The 22439-nt window shown below is 27.8% G+C and overlaps 2 protein-coding genes across 2 annotated transcripts; one reads left to right on the top strand and one right to left on the bottom strand.

Moving 5' to 3' along the window:
- The first annotated feature begins 10882 nt into the window (after nucleotides 1–10882).
- On the top strand, nucleotides 10883–14093 carry LOC101500604 (probable inactive receptor kinase At1g48480). Its single transcript, XM_004490765.4, has 2 exons — nucleotides 10883–12316; nucleotides 13268–14093. Exons 1-2 carry the CDS (start codon nucleotides 11032–11034, stop codon nucleotides 13843–13845), a joined length of 1863 nt encoding a protein of 620 aa, XP_004490822.1. The 5' UTR covers nucleotides 10883–11031; the 3' UTR covers nucleotides 13846–14093.
- Nucleotides 14094–17221: 3128 nt separating this feature from the next.
- Nucleotides 17222–21041, bottom strand: LOC101500290 (ADP-ribosylation factor-like protein 8c). Its single transcript, XM_004490764.4, has 6 exons — nucleotides 20866–21041; nucleotides 20318–20399; nucleotides 20194–20226; nucleotides 19968–20089; nucleotides 17653–17814; nucleotides 17222–17534 (listed from the first exon to the last, which is right to left on the bottom strand). Exons 1-6 carry the CDS (start codon nucleotides 20901–20903, stop codon nucleotides 17417–17419), a joined length of 555 nt encoding a protein of 184 aa, XP_004490821.1. The 5' UTR covers nucleotides 20904–21041; the 3' UTR covers nucleotides 17222–17416.
- Nucleotides 21042–22439: the final 1398 nt, after the last annotated feature.

The raw sequence follows: 22439 nt of genomic DNA, 5'->3' as shown, positions 1-22439 counted from the left end.
CATGTGTCTTAAGGTCACGTCTTAAACATTCCATAAATAGTATTTGTATCTTAAACACATAGAATATACAATTTTTTTTAAAAAATACACAGTTTTTAATGTAGATTTTTATCTTTAGTATACTAACATGTGCTCTTAAGATACATGCTAGTATTTTCCTTTATTATATTTGTGGTAAGATGGAGTACATTTGAGTACATTATATATTTTAATAATTGGTGTCTAGTAGTTGAAATTTTAATAAATGGAACATTGAACTATGGTTTACTATATAAACCATATGGGATGCATAGTGTTTCATTACAATCTATTTACACTGCTTTTTTTTAAACGTGAAAATAACTTCATTCAATTGCTAGAAAAAGAGAAAACTGCCAAGAAGTAACTTTTATTTAATTTAAAGAGCCAACTCTAACAATATTTTAAAAAGTATTGAGAAGAAGATACAAAAAGTTTTATATTTTGGTGCTAATAAATTATCTCTCCCTTTTATAAATTTACCACTAATATTTGTCTATCTAAACAAACTTGAACAATGTAACTATTTTAGTGTAAACAATGTGGAAAAGTCAAAGGGCATCAAACCAATTTGTACATCCTAATTACAGTCCTATCAACTTCTTTTATGCATAGTCTTTACACTAATTTACTTATGGGTAATTTCTTTGACTTTTGTAAATATAATTTGATTATAATTGGTTTTAACTTTAAAATTTGTTTAGTCTAATCCAATGTATGGAAGGCAATTGATAAATAATTAAAAATATTTAAATTAATTTCGTCCATAGAAATAACTGCCGTCTATATGATATTCTAAAATGCATAAATTAGATATATTTATTAAATTGGTGAATAGTATTATCGATGAAAGTGTGCTGAAGTTTATATATATAATATCACATTGGAATTATCAGAATTATGATAAATGTTTAGATTTTTTTATCTATATGGTCAAGAGGTTGACTACAATTGAGAATTGAATATTCAGATAAATAAATAAATACATTATGTTTCTAAGTACCAACATAGTGACATAAATGATAAATATTTGAATTCTTTATCCATTTAGTAAGGAGTTTGATTCATGTGTATGAAAAAAAATATATAAGAGTTGATTCATGTATATGAAAAAAATATATTAAGAGATATTGGCATAAATCACAGTGAGGACTTCCCATAGAAATAAATTCTTGATAGATAGAAGAAAAAATCACATAATAAAATATATGTGATGTTGATCAATTGTTGTTGTTGGATAGCAGGTCACATGCCAATATATTTTTTATTGCTAATTAAATTTTATGTCGTTCAAGTTTTTAAAAATTAGTCAAATCTGTATTGATTATTAAGGAGATAAATTTGCTATTTTCAAAATACGTGGTTAAATTGTCAGATGGTAAAATTCAGACTGTCAAAAATTCATTTCAACATTTAATATTTTAGACAATAGTTAATAATGCTTTTGAGATGTATAAATTAATAACTATTATTGTCTTTAACATTGAGATAATAATATTATTATTAATGTTGATTCGTCCAGTTTTTGAATAATATATTCGTTTTTATTTATTATAATTAAAAATAATATTAACAATGTATTATTTGACATACAGTTTTTAATATATTTATTTTTATTAGTTAAAATTTATATAACTTATACAAATTCATACGAGATCTACAGATTATAAAATTTATGTAAATTTTAATCATAATAGAGAGTGTGTTATTAGCTGTTCTTTTTTAATTAAATTGACATTAATTTACTAATTATTTTATATATAAAGATCACAAAAATACACTTATGAGGATTATCGTCCATCGTCGTTTAAGTGTCAAATTATTTTTAAATATTATATCTGTTGGACCACCTTGATTTAATGAAAAGATCCTATTGTTAAATTGACAAAATGGTGGAGCCAAGATGTTAGTTATCGTTATCAAGCTAAACCAATATAAGCTAACACATGTCAATCGATCGTGAATACGTCAGTGACAGCTACATTTATTTATCTTTTAAGTATTATGGTTAATTTTGAAAAAACATCAATTTCTCTTTTATTTTAAAAAATTGTCAAATATTTTTTTGTTATACTTATATTTATTTATTATATTACATAATTGGAATTTCCGTTTCAATTTTAAAAATTTTAATTAAATTCTCGCATAATTAAAGTATATATTTTAGTGTATTTTTGATAAATAACAGATAACATTGAAAAAGTAAAAGAAGATAATATTGAAAAAGTGAAAAAAAATAAATATTATATATAATTTGTTTTAATGAGTATAAAAAAGATAAATGTTTTTTAAAATTAAAAAGGGTATTAATGTCAATTAAAATAATTTTATAAGAGATAAATGTAATTTCCCTTTTAAAAATTTAATAATTTTGACGTCTTTTAAATTTTTTAATTAAAATATAGTGTTATGATGATGTAATATATTTTAATATTTAAGAATTTGTAATAAATTTTTTTAAAAACGTATTAAATTATTAATTTTATAATTTAATTAATAATATATAAATAAATGTAACTAATAAATTTATATAGTTTTCAAATTATATGTTATATTATTTAAAATATTATATTTTTTAATTCAAAAGTTTCAAAAAATAAATAAAAACATCATCTTTTCTAAAATAAAGATATCAACTTTGTGAACGGATGAAAATCCAACATAAAAATTGCAACTAATCTTAATAATTAATTGGCCGGCGGGACCGATTCAACAGTCATAATATGACGGTGAAGGTCTCTTTTGTTTCTTTGAAATTTGAAAGGAGTTGTTAGGGGAAGGAAAACGAGGATATAGCATAATTACTTGTGTTTTATACGTGTTAACTAAAAGTATAAAAAACAAATTAACTCATTTAAAATGAACAAATTATTTTTTAATAAAAATGTACTTTAAAAAATAAAATAAATAATATTTTCTTTAAAATAAAATAAAAATAATAATTGAAAAAATAATATATTTTAATTAAATTTTTAATCTGATACGTCATTTTAACTATTACTTTTATTTATATTTTAATTTTAAAAAAATATTAGTCATTAATGATCAAATGAATAATTTATATTATATATAGATTTGATTTCTTTAAATTGAACAACTCACTTTAGATAATAAAATGAATACTATTAACCGTTGAAGATATGTGTATGTACATAACTATTCATGATTAGTTTAATATTAATTATTCATTCATTTATCAACTTTTAAATTTGGATGAATCAAATTTATAAAATAAAAAATTCGAAAAAAATAGCCAAATGTCACCTTGTTAAGATCACATCTAAAAAGAATATGTATTTAGAAATACTCCTCCATCGTTAAACATAAGGGAGAGTTGTATCAATAAATATAGATGTATAATTTAGACTTAATTTTATATTATATTTAAAACTAGAGATAGTATTATATTGAAAGTGCAAAAGGTCTTTACAGTTGTGCAGAAGGAATGACCGCATAGAGTTCCAAATGTTTAAGGACGCCAAATTATTTTATTATTATTAAGTGTATATATGTAGCAGATATCAAGTAAAAGGTTGTGTTATAATGACAGATGAAATGATTAAATTTATACAATACAATCAGAATAATCATGATTGAAAGTAAAAGTAAAAGAGTATATTCGATTAAAGTTAGAAATAATTTTTTTAAAAATTGTGATGGAAAATTCTTAAGTATTAAATCAAGATTTTAATATAATTAAAATAAGTCTTGGGTATTTAACTAGGATTGTTTACAAATTATGGAATTTAGTGGTATTAAATCAAGACTTTTTGCAACTTATAAAAAGTTGTGTGGTATTAAAAAAAATTCAAATTTTTATGGATTGTTTTCTAAATTTATTTTCGTTAGATTTTTTTGTGATTTTTTAGTAGAAAAAAGTATTTCTCTACTACATGAGATTCATATAAATTTTCATTTTTTATTTCGTCATCAATTATCATCTCTCTCTCCTCCATTTATACATGTCATTTCTCACTTTGTTTTATTCTCACACATACATACATATATCCCTTCATCTCCTCTCCATCTCTATCATCTCTCGTTTATAGATTTTCACATATTTCTCCTTAATTCTTTAATATATTTAAAACTCTCTATTCTTTCTCTATCTCTCCTATTTTTCGTACGCTCTCTTTCTCTAACACAAATAAAATTATTATTTTTTACCTCTTCTAATTTTTACAAAAATATGTAGTTATGATTTTTAGCTTAACGTATGTTCAAATAATATATTAAAGAATATTTAATTGTAATTTTAGTCCTTTATAATTTCATCAATTTGTGAAATTGATCCTATTATTTTAAAATATGAAGTTTTGGTTCTTCAATCATATTTTTTAACTTAATAATAGCGATGTAACATATTTTAAACAACATGATATATGATGAGATAATATTTGATGATTAATACTCATTAAATTGCAATAAAACTCTCTAAACACTTAAGTTTCAACTTCTGAAATTTTTTATTTTTATAATTTATTTAAGAAAATATAATAATTAATGCATCTAGATAGTGTTACATTATGACATCACATGCAACATCATTTAAAACATGTTAAATTATCACTTTTTTAACTAAAAATATGAAGCATCAAAATTATCGAGTTTTAAATTAAGAATCAATTTCACAAATCGATGGAAATAAGAGAATTAAAACTTTAATTAATCTTTTAAAAAATCATTACAAAAAAAATATCAAGAATCAAAATAATCTTTTCACTTTTTATCAAGCAAACCAATATTTTTTTATAGATAATATATTAGTATCTATGTTATAATTATTAATGTGACTATTAACCTTATATTATTTGACTCGTGTCATATTTATATGTATATGTATTGTATATGAAATAAATTAAAAAAAAAATAGCGGAATGTGTCGTCTTTTAAGCTCTAATTTAAGATATGTAATACTATAATTTGATATGTGTGATATGATTTATAAAGTAATGCATATCATTATAATGACATGCAACTCCAAAAATATTATAATGACATTCAAAATAAAAAGGAGTTTATAACCTTCTCAATACATCCTAAAAAATTTAACCCATGTGATAATGAAGATTAGTAATTAACTTTAAATATCTTAAAAAAATTGTTTTGATTTTACATTTTTTAACCGTTTTTATTTATTTAGTTCGCTTTTGATAACTCCGAACGTTTCTTAAAAAATTATAGGATAATTTGAAGTTTTATAAATCTACAAAGTCTCTTCAAGTACTACTAATTTTTATGATAGAAATCCATTAAAATCTAAACTTCAAATTCTTAATTACAAAAGTCTTTCAAAATATCTTATAAAATCTTACATTTTGTCTTTTAAAATTTGCATGACTTTTTTTTTTAATGTAAAAAAGTCTTTTAAAATCCTAATCTAATACACCCCTAATTTAAGTAGCATATACCACTTAAAAAATTATATGATTTTTTATTTTAATCTTAATCTTTCACGATTTGATCATGACAAATATTTATTTCTCTCATCTTTCATTATAACACATCATCTCATTTGATATATGCAACACACACATATATATTTAAATAAAAAAACATTATATACTTAACACACTCGTTTTTTAGGTTGAGAGATGTAACATAAAATTAAATTGTTATATTAAAATAATTTTCTATGAAAAAAAGTGTTAACCCAAATATCATACACTCTTAAAAAAACCAAAAGCACCAACTCACTCTTATTCACATATTAATAGGTGAATGGACATTTTTGCTAGCGTTTAATGTTACTGCTATATGTTCGGATAAAGTATTGGATTTTTTTTTACCGAAATTGTGGTTTTGGATATTTTGAATTTTTCAATGCTTATATAATTTTTACTTTTCTTCAGCAATATTTTATTTCACTTAATGGTGTATTTAAACAATTGATGATGAGTTTTTTTTTACACATATTTTATGTTAAAAATAGTCTATATTTGATTATCAATATATATGACTTATACAAAATTAAGACATCAATTCATAATTGACACATGACATGGAAAATATTAGAGATACTTATGTGAAAGTGTATTAAAAATTATTTATTTAATTTTTTGAAAGTTTAATTTTTAATTCTATTGCAGGAGTATTTGTTTGTAAGTCCTAAACAATATTATACAAATACTTTTAAACTTTAGTCATTTGTATATTATAAATAATATTGTCAACAAAACAAACTTTCCATACTTTTGTTGTGGTTTAAAAAATCCAGCACGAAGTGGTTTAATCGTGGGGAATGGAACCTTATATATTTTCATGGTGTCACTAGAGTTTATAGACAGTTAAAATGTTTGGTGGCTTAGGGTTTCACAAGACTAGGGATATTAACAAAGTTTGTATGATGAAAGCGACTTGGGATATTTTTCTCGTTCTCAAGACTTAAGGGTCCAAGTGGTACGTCGTATGTACAAGTGTGGGAATGACATTGTTCCTGATGTTAATTCCTTCAAATTTGGGCTTAATTTTTGGAGGGGCATGTGTAATATTTGGACCGAATTTTATGGTAATCTTGGGCAACGCCTTGGAAATGGCATCCATGTTAATTTTCTGGTTGGAAGTGTAGAGTCAAAAATGGAGGTAGGATATTGGACTATGATTTGAATAAGTGCACTACTTGTGTGGGAGCTCCTGATGGGTGTTTTACATATAAAGAAGTGTATGTTGATGTGCAGAATTTGCATGGGAAGAACAACAAAGATGTTTACAAGTTGATTTGGAAATGGGTTGGTCCGGAATGACTTCGTTGTTTCTTGTGGAAAGTGGCACAAGATTGCGTACTAGTATCAATCGAGTTCGAAGAGGTATGACATCTACTCCAATTTGTGCTTATTATGATACTAGTGATGAGTCTATTATGCACGTTCTTAGTGATTTTTTATGATCACTTGATATGTTTGGGATTCAATTTCGAATAGTCATTTGCAACCTTAAATTTAGACTGATGATATTCTCAACTAGATTATTAGTAATTTTCGTGAAACTTGTATTCGTGATAAAGATAATTGGTCCACAATAAAACAAGTATATATTCCGGAATGTAGTTTCTCATATATATATGTTCATCATTGGTTTTAACCATCAATTAGTTTTTTTGGTGTCATGTAATACTTATAACAGGAATATGGTTCCTTTAGGTCATTAAGCTCCACTAGTACTTTGTATTTTGTGCGGCGTGTACCTATTCGTGGTTGTGTGAAGCTTAATAGTGACGATGTTGTCACCACTCATTGTTCTATTGCAGTGTGTGGTGGAGTGGTGCAATATGATTATGGTAGATTTTTGGTAGGGTACTCTTATGATATTTTTGCTCGTAATGTTGTCATGGTGGTGTTTTGTAGTACTCTTTGTGACATTCAACTTATTGTTAATAGATTATTTGCTAAAGTTGAGATTGATTGACACTCTTTAGTATTTGTTAATCTTATTTTCAATGAGTGTAGTATTCAAAATCTTAATTACACTTTGGTATATCAAATTATGAGTTGTCTTCATGATTTCTCCTTCTAGAGAGATTTATTTTTTTTCTTGGGACTTGCCTTTTACTTTCCTAAAAACACATATTTTTTGTTAACAGAATTTTTTTATATAGAATATATTTAAGGAGAACAAAAAATAAGATACTATATTCAAAAAAAAAAAGATATAGATAAAATAGTGGACGTATATAATTTATTTATTAATCATGTTATTTGCATAAGCTTCAAATTTTAAAATTAATATTTTTTGTGTAAGTCAAATTGATTCTGAATATTTTTTGTATAAGTCAAATTTATTCTAAATATTAATATTGTTTGACTTTTTTAATATTTACTTTTAAAGGCATATATATGGATAATTGTGATATATTGATAATATAATTTTTTTTTATATTTTTTACATTGACAATGCATTATAATTAAATTTATATTTCAAACCATATCAAAAAGTATAATATATCTTAAGTTTTAATAATATCATACAAATTAAGGTTGAGACATTTGCAACCTTGATTTTAAAAGTAGAGAAGCGTGTCAAATAATAATGCAAAAGAGAATTAAAATAAAATTCTAAAAGGAAAAAGAAAGACATAGTTTGAGACTATTATGTGATATAATGTTTTTAATATAGAAGTATTAAAAATGATGTTAATAAATCAAAATTTCCATAATAGATAATTTTTAACAAAATTTACTATGAAAAGAGCACCGTATTGTTTTATAAATCTTCAATCATTAGCAACTCTTCTTTCTTCACTAACTTTACTTTTTTCATTTTCATCTTCATGATCGAAGGAGTTGAAAACCCTAACAACCACTATATTTTCCAAACTCTTGCACAAAGTTTTATTCCTTATTAGACCATGTCTACTTTAACTGGACTATAAAATTAAATATTGTAATTAGAATATGAAATTAAATATTGAATATTAAAGAGAATCAATCAATACATATCAGTATTATATCACATAGTTATACCAAAATAAAAGTATTATATTATATCTGTACTACTAAATAAAAATGAATTATTTTAACATTACATTATCATTTAAAAATATTATTATATTTGACATAATAATTTAAATAAAATCATATATTATTATTAAACATATGAGTCAAATATTTTTTATATGAATAAAAATTTAATATTGACTAAAAAAATAATTGGTGTAATTTTATTTGGCACAATTCAATACAGAATAGAATGTTAAAATCTTAACTTATAATTCAATATATCAAATATTTTAAATCACAATCGATTTTGCGATACAATATATTTTAAAATTCTAAATATTGAAATTATAGTGAAAATAATTTATTGATTTAATAATACTAAACTCAACAACAAAAAAAGCCAATAAAAATATATATCAACTAGAATTTTACTACTTATAAAATTAAATCCTGGACTTAATGAAGATTTTTTTTTTTTTTTTGTGGTGATATTAATGAAGATATCTATTTGGATATTAATTTTGATGTTATGGACTTAAATCTATAAAAAAAGACAAAAAATTAACTTACTCAAGATACTTTATTTGAGGGGTACTCAAGTATATTTATTTACTTATAATTAGTTAATGTGTGCATAGACTTCAATAATGCAGGAGCAATGGAATACCAGTTACATTTTCAATTAACCTTTTCAGTAAATCGAAAGATAAAGTAAACATGAAACATTATTTATTTAAAATAAAGGCAAACATGAAACGATTTTAGTTGGTAGGAGTTTGTGGTAAAGAAAAAAAGTAATATTTCATTAAAGAAAATAGATAACCATATAAAAAAACTCATTGCTTCAAATATGACCCATTACATGAGGCAAAAGGAAACGGCAAAAGGGATTTTGTCCTTTAGACACTTCTTTTCTGTTTTTCTCAATTCTAAACACCAGAAGGATTATACGTTCTTTTTGTAAATAAAAAATATTTTAAAAAATATATCGGACCCACATCAATATTATAAGGTTTTTTTTCTAGAAAATCTGGGAAACACCACCGAATCAGAGCCCTTCTCACTGGACAATACAACATGTGGGGTCCACTAAGAACCTTCACTGAATTTTTTGGTATAATAATAAGGACACATTGTTAATCTATATTTTCCAAATATTTCATTCATTAAAATTCAAATAGATCTATAAATTTTAATCAATTGAAAAAGTATAATAAAGAAATGTATGTTAAGATTGTGTTTCTAACACTTTTTAATGCTTTATAGATTTAATTATTTAAATAACAACTGTCATTGATTATAAATTATAAAAAATTTATTTTATATATTCAAATTTATATTCCTATTGTCATATTTTAATAGAAATTTAATTTTATTCTTTTTATAAAAAATAAATTTTATCTTTTTTAGTATATATTTGTGTGTGAAAAACTTAAAAAATTTAATTATTTAATTTTTTATAGATTTAATTATTTAGATAACAACTGTCATTGATTATAAATTATAAAAATTATTTTATATCTTCAAATTTATATTCCTATCTTCATATTTTAATAAAAATTTAATTTTATCCTTTTAAATTATTTTTAAATCATTTTTAGTATATGTTTCTGTTTGAAAAACTTAAAATAAGAAAAAGAAAATTTATTTTACATGATTGATTTTATGTTATATATTCATAGTTAATATTTACACCGAAAAGGTAATGTGTTATTTATGTTTTAGTTTTCGTGTCACACAATAAATGTCTTATTTATTATTTTTTTAAATTATTTATTATTTTATAATATCAATACAATATTAATAATATTTTTTTACTAATATATATTTATTTATTGTATTGTATTTCATAAAATTTATCTTTTAATTATAATTAATAAATGTATTTGAACAAATAAAATTTATTTTAATATTAAAAATAACACAATTTATTATTTTCTTAACAAAATTCCATGAATTAAATGAGACACTTAAAATAAAAACGAAATAATTAATACACATATGTCTCTAATTATAAGTCCATTGTAGAAAAAAAAATATATTTAAATATAAATATCTTTTCAATTTATTAAGTATATTTATTTTATTTTTTCAAATAGGTGATTAAAACTATTAATTTGATTTGAAATATAAAAAAAAATTAAAACATTAAAATTGAAATGTTATTTAAAAAATATTTACATATAAAATAAAGACATTAAATACCCTACCAATTTTCATTAATTAGAGTTGAAAAAACAATAAGAGGTAGTAGTTATAAGAAGTAACCAATGAGCATTGGTCACCCTTGCAGAACATTGGTAGTTCCCAACACATAACCGTAGAGTAACATTCCTCTAACAAATCGAATCTGATTCTCTATTTCCAAACCTCAGAAAGGGTTTTGATATAATACGTGACACCCACCACTCTTTTTCACGCCACTCTCATTTTCTCACTTCACACCTAAATTCTTTTCTTCTCTTTTCTTTCCTTTTCCTCTCTATTTTCTCTCCATCTTTCCCTCATCAAATATTCATTATGACACTGCTTCATTAATCTACCATTCACTCCAATCCCCCAAATTCATCTCAATAACATGAAAACTCTGAAGCTGGAAAAAACCACCGTTCTGGTTTTTTTCACGGCGTTTTTAATCGCCATTGTTTCCGACGCCGATCTAGCTTCCGACAGGTCAAGTCTATTAACACTACGCGCCGCAGTAGGAGGAAGAACTCTTCTATGGAACACGAAGGAAACAAACCCGTGTTTATGGACAGGCGTTTTCTGCAACAACAAAAGAGTAACGGCGTTAAGATTACCGGCGATGGGTTTAACCGGTAACCTTCCTTTAGGTTTAGGTAATCTTACCGAACTGCAGACACTCTCTCTCCGGTTCAACGCACTAACCGGACCAATCCCTTCCGATTTCGCAAAACTTGTTTCACTTCGTAACCTTTATCTTCATAGTAACTTTTTCTCCGGTGAGGTTCCTGAATTTATGTACACTTTGCAGAACTTGGTGCGGTTAAATTTAGGTAAAAACAATTTCAGCGGTGAAATTTCATCTAATTACAACAACTTAACTCGTTTGGATACACTCTTTTTGGATGAAAACGTGTTTACCGGTTCAGTTCCTGACCTTAACGTACCACCTTTAACTCAATTCAACGTCTCGTTTAACCGGTTAAACGGGTCAATTCCGAAAATATTTTCGCGTTTAAACATAAGCGCTTTTGAAGGAAACTCGCTTTGTGGGAAGCCACTTCAACCGTGTCCTGGTAACAATAAATTATCCGGTGGTGCCATTGCTGGTATTGTAATCGGTTCTGTTTTCGGTTTTTTGTTGATTCTGGTTCTTTTGGTCTTATTGTTAAGGAAAAGAAGAAAAAGTGATTCTGTTGAATTGGAACGTGCCAAGAGTGGTGAAGGGGAGTTGTCACGTGAGAAAATGAGTAGAGAAGTTGAGAATGGTGGTGGTGGTGGTGGTGGTAATTCAGGTTTGGCTTCGGATTCGGCGATGGCTTCGGCTTCGGTTTCGGCTTCGGGTGTTTCATCATTAGATAGTAAAAGTTTGATTTTTATTGGGAAAGTGGAGAGAAAATTCAGTTTGGATGATTTGTTAAGAGCTTCTGCCGAGGTTTTAGGGAAAGGGACATTTGGGACAACTTATAAGGCAACATTGGAGATGGGAATGAGTGTGGCTGTGAAGAGGTTGAAGGATGTAACAGCAATGGAGAGAGAATTCAGGGAGAAAATTGAGGAGGTTGGAAAATTGGTTCATGAGAATTTGGTCCCACTTAGGGGATATTATTTTAATAAAGATGAGAAACTTATTGTCTATGATTATATGCCAATGGGAAGCTTATCTGCACTCTTGCATGGTATGTGTTTGTCTTTTTTTGAATTCTTTGTCGTTTTTTTTTTGTACATTGTTTGTGTTTTTTTATCTTTGATGTGTGTGCTGTGATGTTTGTATGCTTCCTTTTCTTTTGTTTATAAATAAATTATTGTGGCTGTTCTTGTCTCTACTTATGTTGTCAAATAGCCGCTATGACATCGTTTTAGGTTATAGCAGAATTTGAACAACTTGCCATTGTTCGACAATGCTTTATTTAGTATGAAGTGTTGTCAAATAGCTACAGTGGCACTGTAGCATAGCGTCATAGCGATATTTGGGCAAACCACTATTTTGCGCGATTAGCGATTGACAACACTAGTATACTCCATGTTGGATTTTTATGGAATTACTGTTTTTTTTCTTCTTTTGATGCTTTTGCTTTAGTTTCTTGTTTTTTGGGTTCCACTGACTGTGTTACTGTGTATGGCTTCATTTGATTATGTCTTGTGTTTGTCTGATTTCTGTTTGTTGGATTGATAGAATTCTGGTTTCGATGTCTATGTCTATGTGAGACGGAATCTTAGCATCAAGTGTTGAGACTTTTGATGTCTAATGCATTATATGAGAAATCTGAAGTTTATTTGCCTCTTAGGCTTGGCAGAACTCTAAATTGTTCTAGCATGCATAATTCTTCTGAAGTAATGTGACTGCACAAGACTCTAGGATTTGATTTGGATCCCATCCAACTTACAAAGTCGAAACCTGCGCCATCTGATCTAAAGATACATATCCAATTCGTTTTAGTGACTGTTCTTCAGATATTTTAATTTGGATTAGTTTATGCTCTATAGTAGTATCTGATAAAATGCTGCTGCAAAGAATTTATGTTCTTTTACAAGTTTTTGTTGAATGAAATTGCTAGATTTTGACATTTAGGCACATTATTTTGACATTGTTTACTTATTATATTTGTCCTCCTACTTTCATGTTGTAGCAAATAATGGAACTGGAAGGACTCCCCTGAATTGGGAAACTAGGTCATCCATTGCCTTGGGTGCTGCCCATGGAATTGCATACCTACACTCACAAGGTCCAACATCTTCCCATGGAAACATCAAGTCCTCAAACATCCTTCTCACCAAATCATTTGAACCTCGTGTCTCTGACTTCGGCCTCGCATATCTCGCACTTCCGACCGCTACACCGAACCGAGTCTCCGGCTACCGTGCACCAGAAGTCACCGACGCCCGCAAAGTATCACAAAAGGCTGATGTCTACAGCTTTGGCATTATGCTATTGGAGCTTCTTACCGGGAAGGCTCCTACTCATTCTTCGCTGAACGAAGAAGGAGTAGACCTACCAAGATGGGTCCAGTCCGTTGTTCAAGACGAGTGGAACACTGAAGTATTTGACATGGAGCTTCTAAGGTACCAAAATGTTGAGGAGGAAATGGTGAATCTTTTGCAGCTTGCTCTTGAATGTACTGCTCAATATCCTGATAAGAGACCTTCAATGGATGTGGTGGCAAATAGGATTGAGAAAATTTGTCATTCTAGTTTAGAGAAAGAGTGATTTGTCTAAAGATGGAGATAATTGATTTTCCCAATAGTACTTTTCTGTTGATTTGGGTGCATCATAATCTAGAATATAGAGTTAAAGAGAGAGCCCTCATTATTTCACCATTGGCATGTTTTTTGCATGCATATTATATGGTTGGTTGTTTATCCATTGAAGGATTATTATTATAGCTACATTTATATTCATGAATTTTGTTCATTTTTACTGAATTATGTGTGAAATGTGAATAATTTGTTTGGATACTTGGTTGATATTTATATCCTTTTATAGTTTTATCTTTAGGGGATTGATTTTTATCATAGTTTTTTTTAAGCCTTGAAACAAGGTTTTCTACTTTTCCCAAAGTCCAACATATCATAGTTCTGAGTGCATGATTATATTATCTTCCAAACCCCAATTGCTTGTAAACTGAGTTTTGTCTATAAATATGTTTGGCACAACCACATTGGTTATAATTGAATATGATTGAAACATGATTTTTGTTAAAAAAAACGTGTAGTTTGGATCAAATCATAATTTGCAAACTATAATTCAGACACAATTATTTTTATAATATTGTGGGTTTTTTATATAAGGGGTTTGAGCAAGGTTTTTTTTTTCTTTCTATTTTATGTATGATTGAAACAATCATTTTTCAGATTATCTGGTATAATGTTTAGTATATAAGTTAGACCTAAAATTCTAAAAAAATAAAGTTAGTAAAGTTTTTAAGTGTTAGTGGGTAACTTACACAAAATTTTCTAAAAATTGAAGAAAATGAAACACATTCACCTTCCACACTATGATGGGGCATATGTTCAAAAAATGTTTGATTGTTTTTTCAGATAATAACAAATGTTAAAAAATTGAAAGAAAAAAAATTCACCTGGCACACTTTACTAAAACACACATCCTTCATATAATGATTAATGAAGTATATGCTTAAAAAATGTTTGTTTTTGGTTTTTGTTTTTTTAGATGATTGCTAAAGTACAAAAACTATCAACAAAAACAAGCTAAAGTTCAAAACTCAATCATTCAAATTGAGTTTATAGTATTTCATAACTAGTACTAAATTACCTCATTTGTCTAAACCTATTAACCTATTTAACATTTCAAGTCACACTAAAAATAACTTAATAATTATTCATTGAGTATATGTTTATTCTTTCTCTTTTGTACTTGTTTATATTATTCTATTCTTCATTTTTGTGTTTTAATTAATAAAGTAAAATTAAACACTATAGCAAGACTTTACACCGATGCTCCTTTGGTTCTGTTCTATTCTTTTGCAACATCTTCTTGGGCTTAAGAAAAACAGTTATTATGTTAACATATAGAAAATTTTATGCTACGTGCTTTCAATTATATAAGGAAAATAATAGTGTTTCTTGATTATTTTGAGGCATATTGATCTTGAAAATTGACATGTAATCTTTGTTGCACATCTTTTTGAGTGACAAGGAGGGCATTCATATTCTTTTTATAAATATTTAAGACTATACCCAAATAAGTATATTTAATTGTATTTGTAAATGTTTATTGAGTTACTTTTGCTTTTAGACACAACTTCGATTTGTTGATACTTAGGTGTAAAGAATTATGCTTTCTAACTTACATGGCCATCTAATTAAAAAGAGAAAGAAAGGGACAGATAAAAGTGAAATGTAGCTTGCTTTAGCTTCTAATGCAATTTTGATTAGTTGAAACTTAGTTGTTTCAGTTAGTTTTAGAAGGGATTATCCAAGTTAAGTGATACTAGTAAATATACATATCATGATTATCATAACATTCATCTAATAAATATATTTTGTTTTTGAAATATTCATTATAGGAGAAAGGTTAAGATAATAAAAATCTATTTTTATTGTTGACTAGAAAAAATCTTTAAAAGTAAAAAGAATTTATTTTGGAATAACATAATTCCTTTTTGTTATGTTTTCCTTGATTCAATCATTTTTTTTTTGTACAAGCATTTCTTGATAGAATCATCTTTTTAATGATTCTATGATTTTTTAATGAAACGAAAATGTACCTTTTTATTTTCTTCTTAATTCTTATAGACATATCTTGCTTTTTAATATAACGCCAAAGTTACAACCAACTTTTTTGGTTCTGTTCTAAACTATTATTTTGGGTTCTGTTCTAAACTATTTACCAAACAATAACATTTTATGTTTACAATTGTTTACCAAACATTATTGAAGTAAGAATAAATGACATGTTATTTTTTATATATAAAAACAGAAAATATTTTCTTAAATCAAACAATTTATATGATATTTATCTTCTTTTATACAGAAGATTGGATTCCATCTACCAAAACTTTAAAGCGCGTTGTGTCACAAATTCAAAGGGGACCAAAATGTCATAATATATACCAGTTTCTATGACAGTTACCAGTTAGTTCTGGAATCAAAATAGGCCCTCATGTGGACCACTATCAATTTATTTCATTCTTGTAAACACAGTATAGCTACTGCATTCTTAGAGCCAAATTTGAAACTAACATTTCTCATTAAAGAGTAAAAACACCTACTTTAATTCTTAAATGTATGAAATGTTGTTACTATAATTCTTAAATATATCAGAATTACCAATATATCTTCAATGTCTTTTTTATAAAAAAAAATTATTGATTAATTAATCAATGAAAAATATATGTAAGTAACTAAAGACATATTCGATTATCAAAATGACTAACAAAATATATATTTAAGCAAAATTTGTAATTTTAATAAATGTTAGAACGTCACACACATGTAACAAGAAAAAAAATGATAGTTTACTAATTAAGCTAGAAGAGGCCCAATTAATGCATATATTGTTATATGTAAAGTAGTTAACCGAGCAGTTATCAACTATAGGAAAAATTGCAGGGTTATAAAATATGATTGAGCTGTTATAATCAATGCTAAATACATATCTTTGTTTTGATAGTGTTTACAAATGAACACTGAACACAACTGTTACGGAATGCGCGTTTGAATTTTGTCTTACTGAAATGAGGTTTCTTACTTCTAGTATGCAACAACTGATGGAGGAAAGTATAATTATAATATATCTATGTTTCAATTAGATTCAGAATCGAGTAAAAGTAGTTTCATTCATCTTTTAATCTCAGCTGTAAGCTAGTTCATCTGAACTATGAGAAATGAAATATCAAAACATTTTTATTAGAGTTGCAAACACAACCATAATGCAATTCATCAATCATAAAACTAGATTCCAAGTATTTCAAGTATTACTACACTTTCAAATGGTGAATAAGTTTTATTTGGGAAGCAAACCTCAATATTGAACTTTTTCCCCTACTTAAGGATCACAATAATTTTCAATATTTTTTTAAACAAATAAAGTTACTGGACTAAAATCTAGTTATAAACAGAAATCATCCAAAACTTGGTACAACATCAAGTAATAGCAGTTTACACAACATTGCATGGAAGATTTGACCAAGTTTGATTACTGTACACATACACATACTTGACCCATAAACTAAAATTAAGAACAATGCATTACACTGGGAAGTAATTTCATCGACATGTCGCATATATGAGCAAAGATGAAATACTGGTTGATCGGATCATTTCGCAGTTTTCGAGTGTTTGATAAGCCAGTCGATAACCACATCTATGTTTACAGAATCCTTGCATGAAATCATATAGCAACATACTTCTCTGTCTTTAATTGACTCAAGTCCTCTGAAATCACCCAAAGTAAAAAAATCAAAGGTTTAATTAGATAATAAATACACACAACAACATTCACAAAAATAATAATAATGATTTCTTGATCAATTTACTATAAGAATGAACTCACAGCTGATCTACCAATGCTTGCTTGGAAAGAGCTTCTGACTTGTCAATTTTGTTTCCAAGAACAAGCAAAGGAATTCCAGTCAAGGAAGGTTTTGTTAAAAGCTCATTTAATTCGCTTCGAGATATTGGAACACTGTCTCTGTCAGCAGCATCTACCACATACCTGCCATTGCATCCATCAATTAAAGCAAACACAGCTGTATAAACACCAAAAAATGCCACTCCTAATTACTAGTTGAAATCGCAAAAATACACGAATCTACCTTTTACACAGTTAATTAACTACTACACAAGTGTCCTACCATATTACTAATTCTGCCATTATTTTCTTTTTGTTTCTCCCAAAGTACACAAGCCACATTTTATGCTTGTTTTCTGCCTGATCCACATTTTGACTTTGGGAGGCTCTAACAAAAGCATAATTAAATAGGAAAGTAGACAACATCAACTACATGTAATTTGTAAGTCAAAACTAAAACTTAAGGAAAAAAAATATATGCATGTCTGTCAATGTACACATACATACGGATATCTAGACAACGAGTCTACTACCACAATTCAAACCAAATTGCCCCATAATTTTACTCTCAATTATCTCTTCCTCTTTGACATTTTCTACTTCTATGTTCACTATCTCACCACCATCGTTCATTCAATGTTTCATTCTCCTCTAAGACTAACAACCTCAATTATTTTTGTCTATGCGTTGGCACAGTGGATGGGAATTGGATTTTTTTTCACCACACTTGAAGCACCACCTTTTAGCTCTACATTCTAAAAATCCGGCGTATGTAATTGAGAAAATCCATGTCGAATTGACCCTTGTTTTGACCTAATTGTACTAACTAATTAACCTAAATCATTAGGCCAAAAAACCAACTGGATCCCTCCACCCACCCCCACTGGTTCCCCAATCCCCAGAACTTATAATTTCTCCCCGCGTATAGTTGTTAAGGTAATTTTGGTACCTAGGAGGAAATCAACTCAAAAGCCTCTATACTCTTCAAAAGTACTAAACTATTATAAAGCTAACAATTCTTCAAAGGGATTCTCATGCACCTGTTTCCCATACTGTTCTACAAGTGTCATCTGCAACTTATCCCAAGTTAAGTTTTCTTCGGTCCCTTTAAGATGATCATACTAATGAGTTGTTCTTCCCTCTGGGTAACTCTCGCCTTGACTTATTCAATTGTGTTTTAAACTTGAAAATAAATTTCATTCCTAGTGATTCATGCTACGTTTTTTTCTATCAAACATGATATTTGGACCAATTGTTCAGGCAAACATAGGAAACTCCACATTTTTAAGGATCGTTTTATACTCATCCGAATAATCACCTTGTGGTTTTGTTGACTCTAGTTGATAAGACCTACAAACAAAAGATGAATCTCAAACCGAAGCAGTTTCAACCCTGCATTTCATCCATCACCCTCAGCATTGTGCCACATATGTCCTCCATGTTGCCCTCTTAGCACATCAACCCTACTTTTCATTCTTATAATTTGGACTAGGCTTAACTTAACCCCATAAGCTAGTTCAGTCAAATTGGTCATATTTCAAGTCGATGTGTGATCTCAGCGCCGCCCCCTCACGTCCAATATTGGACAGGTGAAGTGTTGACAAATACGAGTGGGCCCAATATTAGATCTAGAATAAGTTTTGATACCATGTTGAAGTATGGAGTAGGTTTAACTTAATCCTAGAAGCTACCTCATGGAATTAAGATTGTCTAGGCCTTATAATGACTACTTTGTAATTTCACACCACTCCCCTCTCGGATCGTGAAAGTTGGACCAATGATAGGGTTTCAAACAAACTTCGTTGAACTCCACAGAGTACACAAACACAGATTACAGATATGGTAGACAAACTTCCCTATTAGCGTTAGAACCAAGACTCTCCTATAAGGGCTCACCCAAGAAAATTAGAATGCGCACCAATAAGAATCACAAATCCTCCTTATAATGATTTCTGCATAATTAAATGATTTCTGCATAATTTTCCTATCATATATCTTCCCTATTGCACATTAAACAACTACTACATAGCTGTCCAACCATTTAAATTCTATATTACTAATTTAACCTTATTATTTTCTTACTTTTCCTGGAGTACACAAGCCATATTTTAGGCTTGTTTTCTGCATGATCCAGAACCTAACTTTAGGCACTAACAGAAAGATAAACAGGAAAGAAAAAAACATCAACTACATGAAATTTGTGATCCAACACCAAAACTTGACAAAGAAAGATATGCATGTGTGTCGATATACGCATACATATGTCAGTAAGAGAAACATCAAAAGAGAGACAGTACACAATAGCAGAGACACCACGACAGTAACGCTCCCACATAGTTCGGAACCTCCTTTGTCCACCAAGGTCCCAAAGCTTTATTGTGACATTTCCCTTTGTAACTTTTCGCATGTTGAATCCAACCTAGGTTAATACCAAAATTCGTTTTTCAATAAAACCAATGAACGCGTACAATACAATCTTAAAATTTACAATTCAAGATTTAACAAAAAAGAAAAGATACCAACCGTTGGAATCATGTCCTCACTGTATCCTCCTGTCTGGCAAACAAAACAAAATAATAAAAAATCAATGTCAAAACTATTAAACCATAGTCATGAGAGCAAGCAACAAAAACATTAATTAACTCACAGCAATTGAATTGACAAGAGAAGTTTTTCCAGCATTTTGAAGCCCAACAAGAGAAAGCTCCATCTCTTGTTTGAAAAATAAACTGCAAAAACACACAAATTCACAATCATTCAATTAACCTATATCCATACAAAAATCACACACTCCTTCCATAGAAAACAAAAAATAAAATGCCAAAACTACCAAAGATATAATTATCATTTATTTTCCAACTATACCCTTAGAGTGTTCATCCTCTTTGGATTGAAAAGTGAGAATTTGCAATACAGATTATCAAAAAAATTAGAACTTATTAAGGGTACTTTGATACAAATTTATATATCAATTAAATAAATTTTTTTAATTTGGATGCAAAAACCTTAAACTAACAAAGATATATGATAAAGAGTAATGATTTTAGAGGTTTAAGTTTAAAGGGTTTTTCAATCTCTCAATCAATTAATAATTAAAACTGTAAGAAAAAGCATATAGTAGTAGTAGCAGAAATGAAATTTGAATAGAGAAAAAGAGAAAAATAAAAAGTTAATAATAAAGAAGTAAAAAATAACCTGCGGAGCCAATTGAGAAGGGAATCCCAGAGACCCATTTGAGAATTGGTGATAGGGTAGAAGGAAAGAAAGAAGAAAGTTCGCGGAACAATAAATGGGAATGTTTAAGGAAGGAGGAAAAATATGTTTGGAATGTAAAATGCCGATACTAAACGGCATAAACATAAAACATAAAAGTTTGTGTGTTGTTTTGTTTTTGTATTATAGTAGTACCTAGTTTTGTGTTAACCGCTCAATCTATCTACCTTTGCTCTTTCCCCTTTCCTCTATTTCTACTCTCTCAATCATTTCACTTTCTTTCTAACAACAAACCTAATAGCAATAAGGATAACAATTACTAATCATTCCTTATTCTCTTTTTTTAAGGTTTAATTTGATGATTTGAGAAATACTAAATTTATGGTTGAATAAAAGACTAAAGTGATATGTCCTATAATTTTAAGAACTAATATAAATTAAAATAATATTTTATCCTTATATAGATGAATTAAATAAGTTTGATGTGTTGAATGCATTAGTAATAAAAAGGGTTGGCGGGTGAATTTTGTGTTGACGGAATTCTACCTGACTTAAATAGCTAATTGAGTTTCTATTAACATTCGTTGTTTTTTTTGTATTTTGAGTGATATGTTGGTGTTAGTCTTGTTTTTGTAAAAAAATGTTCTATAATTTTTTGTATGGAGATTTCTTATTAAATACGAAATTTTATTTAAATAGACTTTGTTTTGTTTGTTGTACGAATTCTCAAGACTAATTAAATATCAATTCAAGTTGACAATTAGTTATATTTGGTAAAATTCAATGAAAATCAATAGCTAAAAAATAGACAAAAAGAAAATTAATAAACTCCAACAACAAGTTTTGATTTGGATGTGTTATATTTTTCGTGGTTTTGTGTTAATGTAGAAAACTCTTCGAACATCCAAACATATCGGTAATTAGTTTAGTTAAGTGTTACACACTACATTTTTATCACTCTTCACAAAGGAATAATTTTATTATTCACACACAAGTTATCGAACTCCAAAATGAGTCCCTAGATTTATTTTCTTAATTTATATAATTAATCACATCTAGAGTTGATTCAAGTATCAAGTAAATGAGGTTCTAACAATTAGACAACTTTTTAAAGTTGTAAACGCACAAATTTACCATAAACTTTCATCATTTCACATAAGTCACAATGTGGTATCTAAATCCATTTTTCTTGACACCAATGTCTTAACATCTTTCTCATAACTAGCTATGATTTACAATCTAATGAACTAAGACTCTAAGAGGGAAGGAATAAGAATATTTTTTCCAAAAGAAAAAAAAATGGAGGTGAGAATGCTAAAATTGTATGGTGTATGTAACATATGCCATATTATATTTGTTTACACATTGTGGGCTAATCAACCAGACAGAAGAAACTTATTATCCAAATATATTTAAGACCAAAGAAACATGACAAAAAAACCCCACACCTTAAATGGAAACCATGTGGCTCTATATATGATGTCTAACAAATTCTTATAAGGCCACGAGCCCACAAGGCCATATAGAGCTGTCAATTTGACAAGCCCCCTAATTAT

The sequence above is a fragment of the Cicer arietinum genome, chromosome 2 (genome assembly GCF_000331145.2).
Source record: "Cicer arietinum cultivar CDC Frontier isolate Library 1 chromosome 2, Cicar.CDCFrontier_v2.0, whole genome shotgun sequence".
Lineage (NCBI taxonomy): Eukaryota > Viridiplantae > Streptophyta > Magnoliopsida > Fabales > Fabaceae > Cicer > Cicer arietinum.
This window is presented reverse-complemented; position numbering and strand designations above follow the sequence as displayed.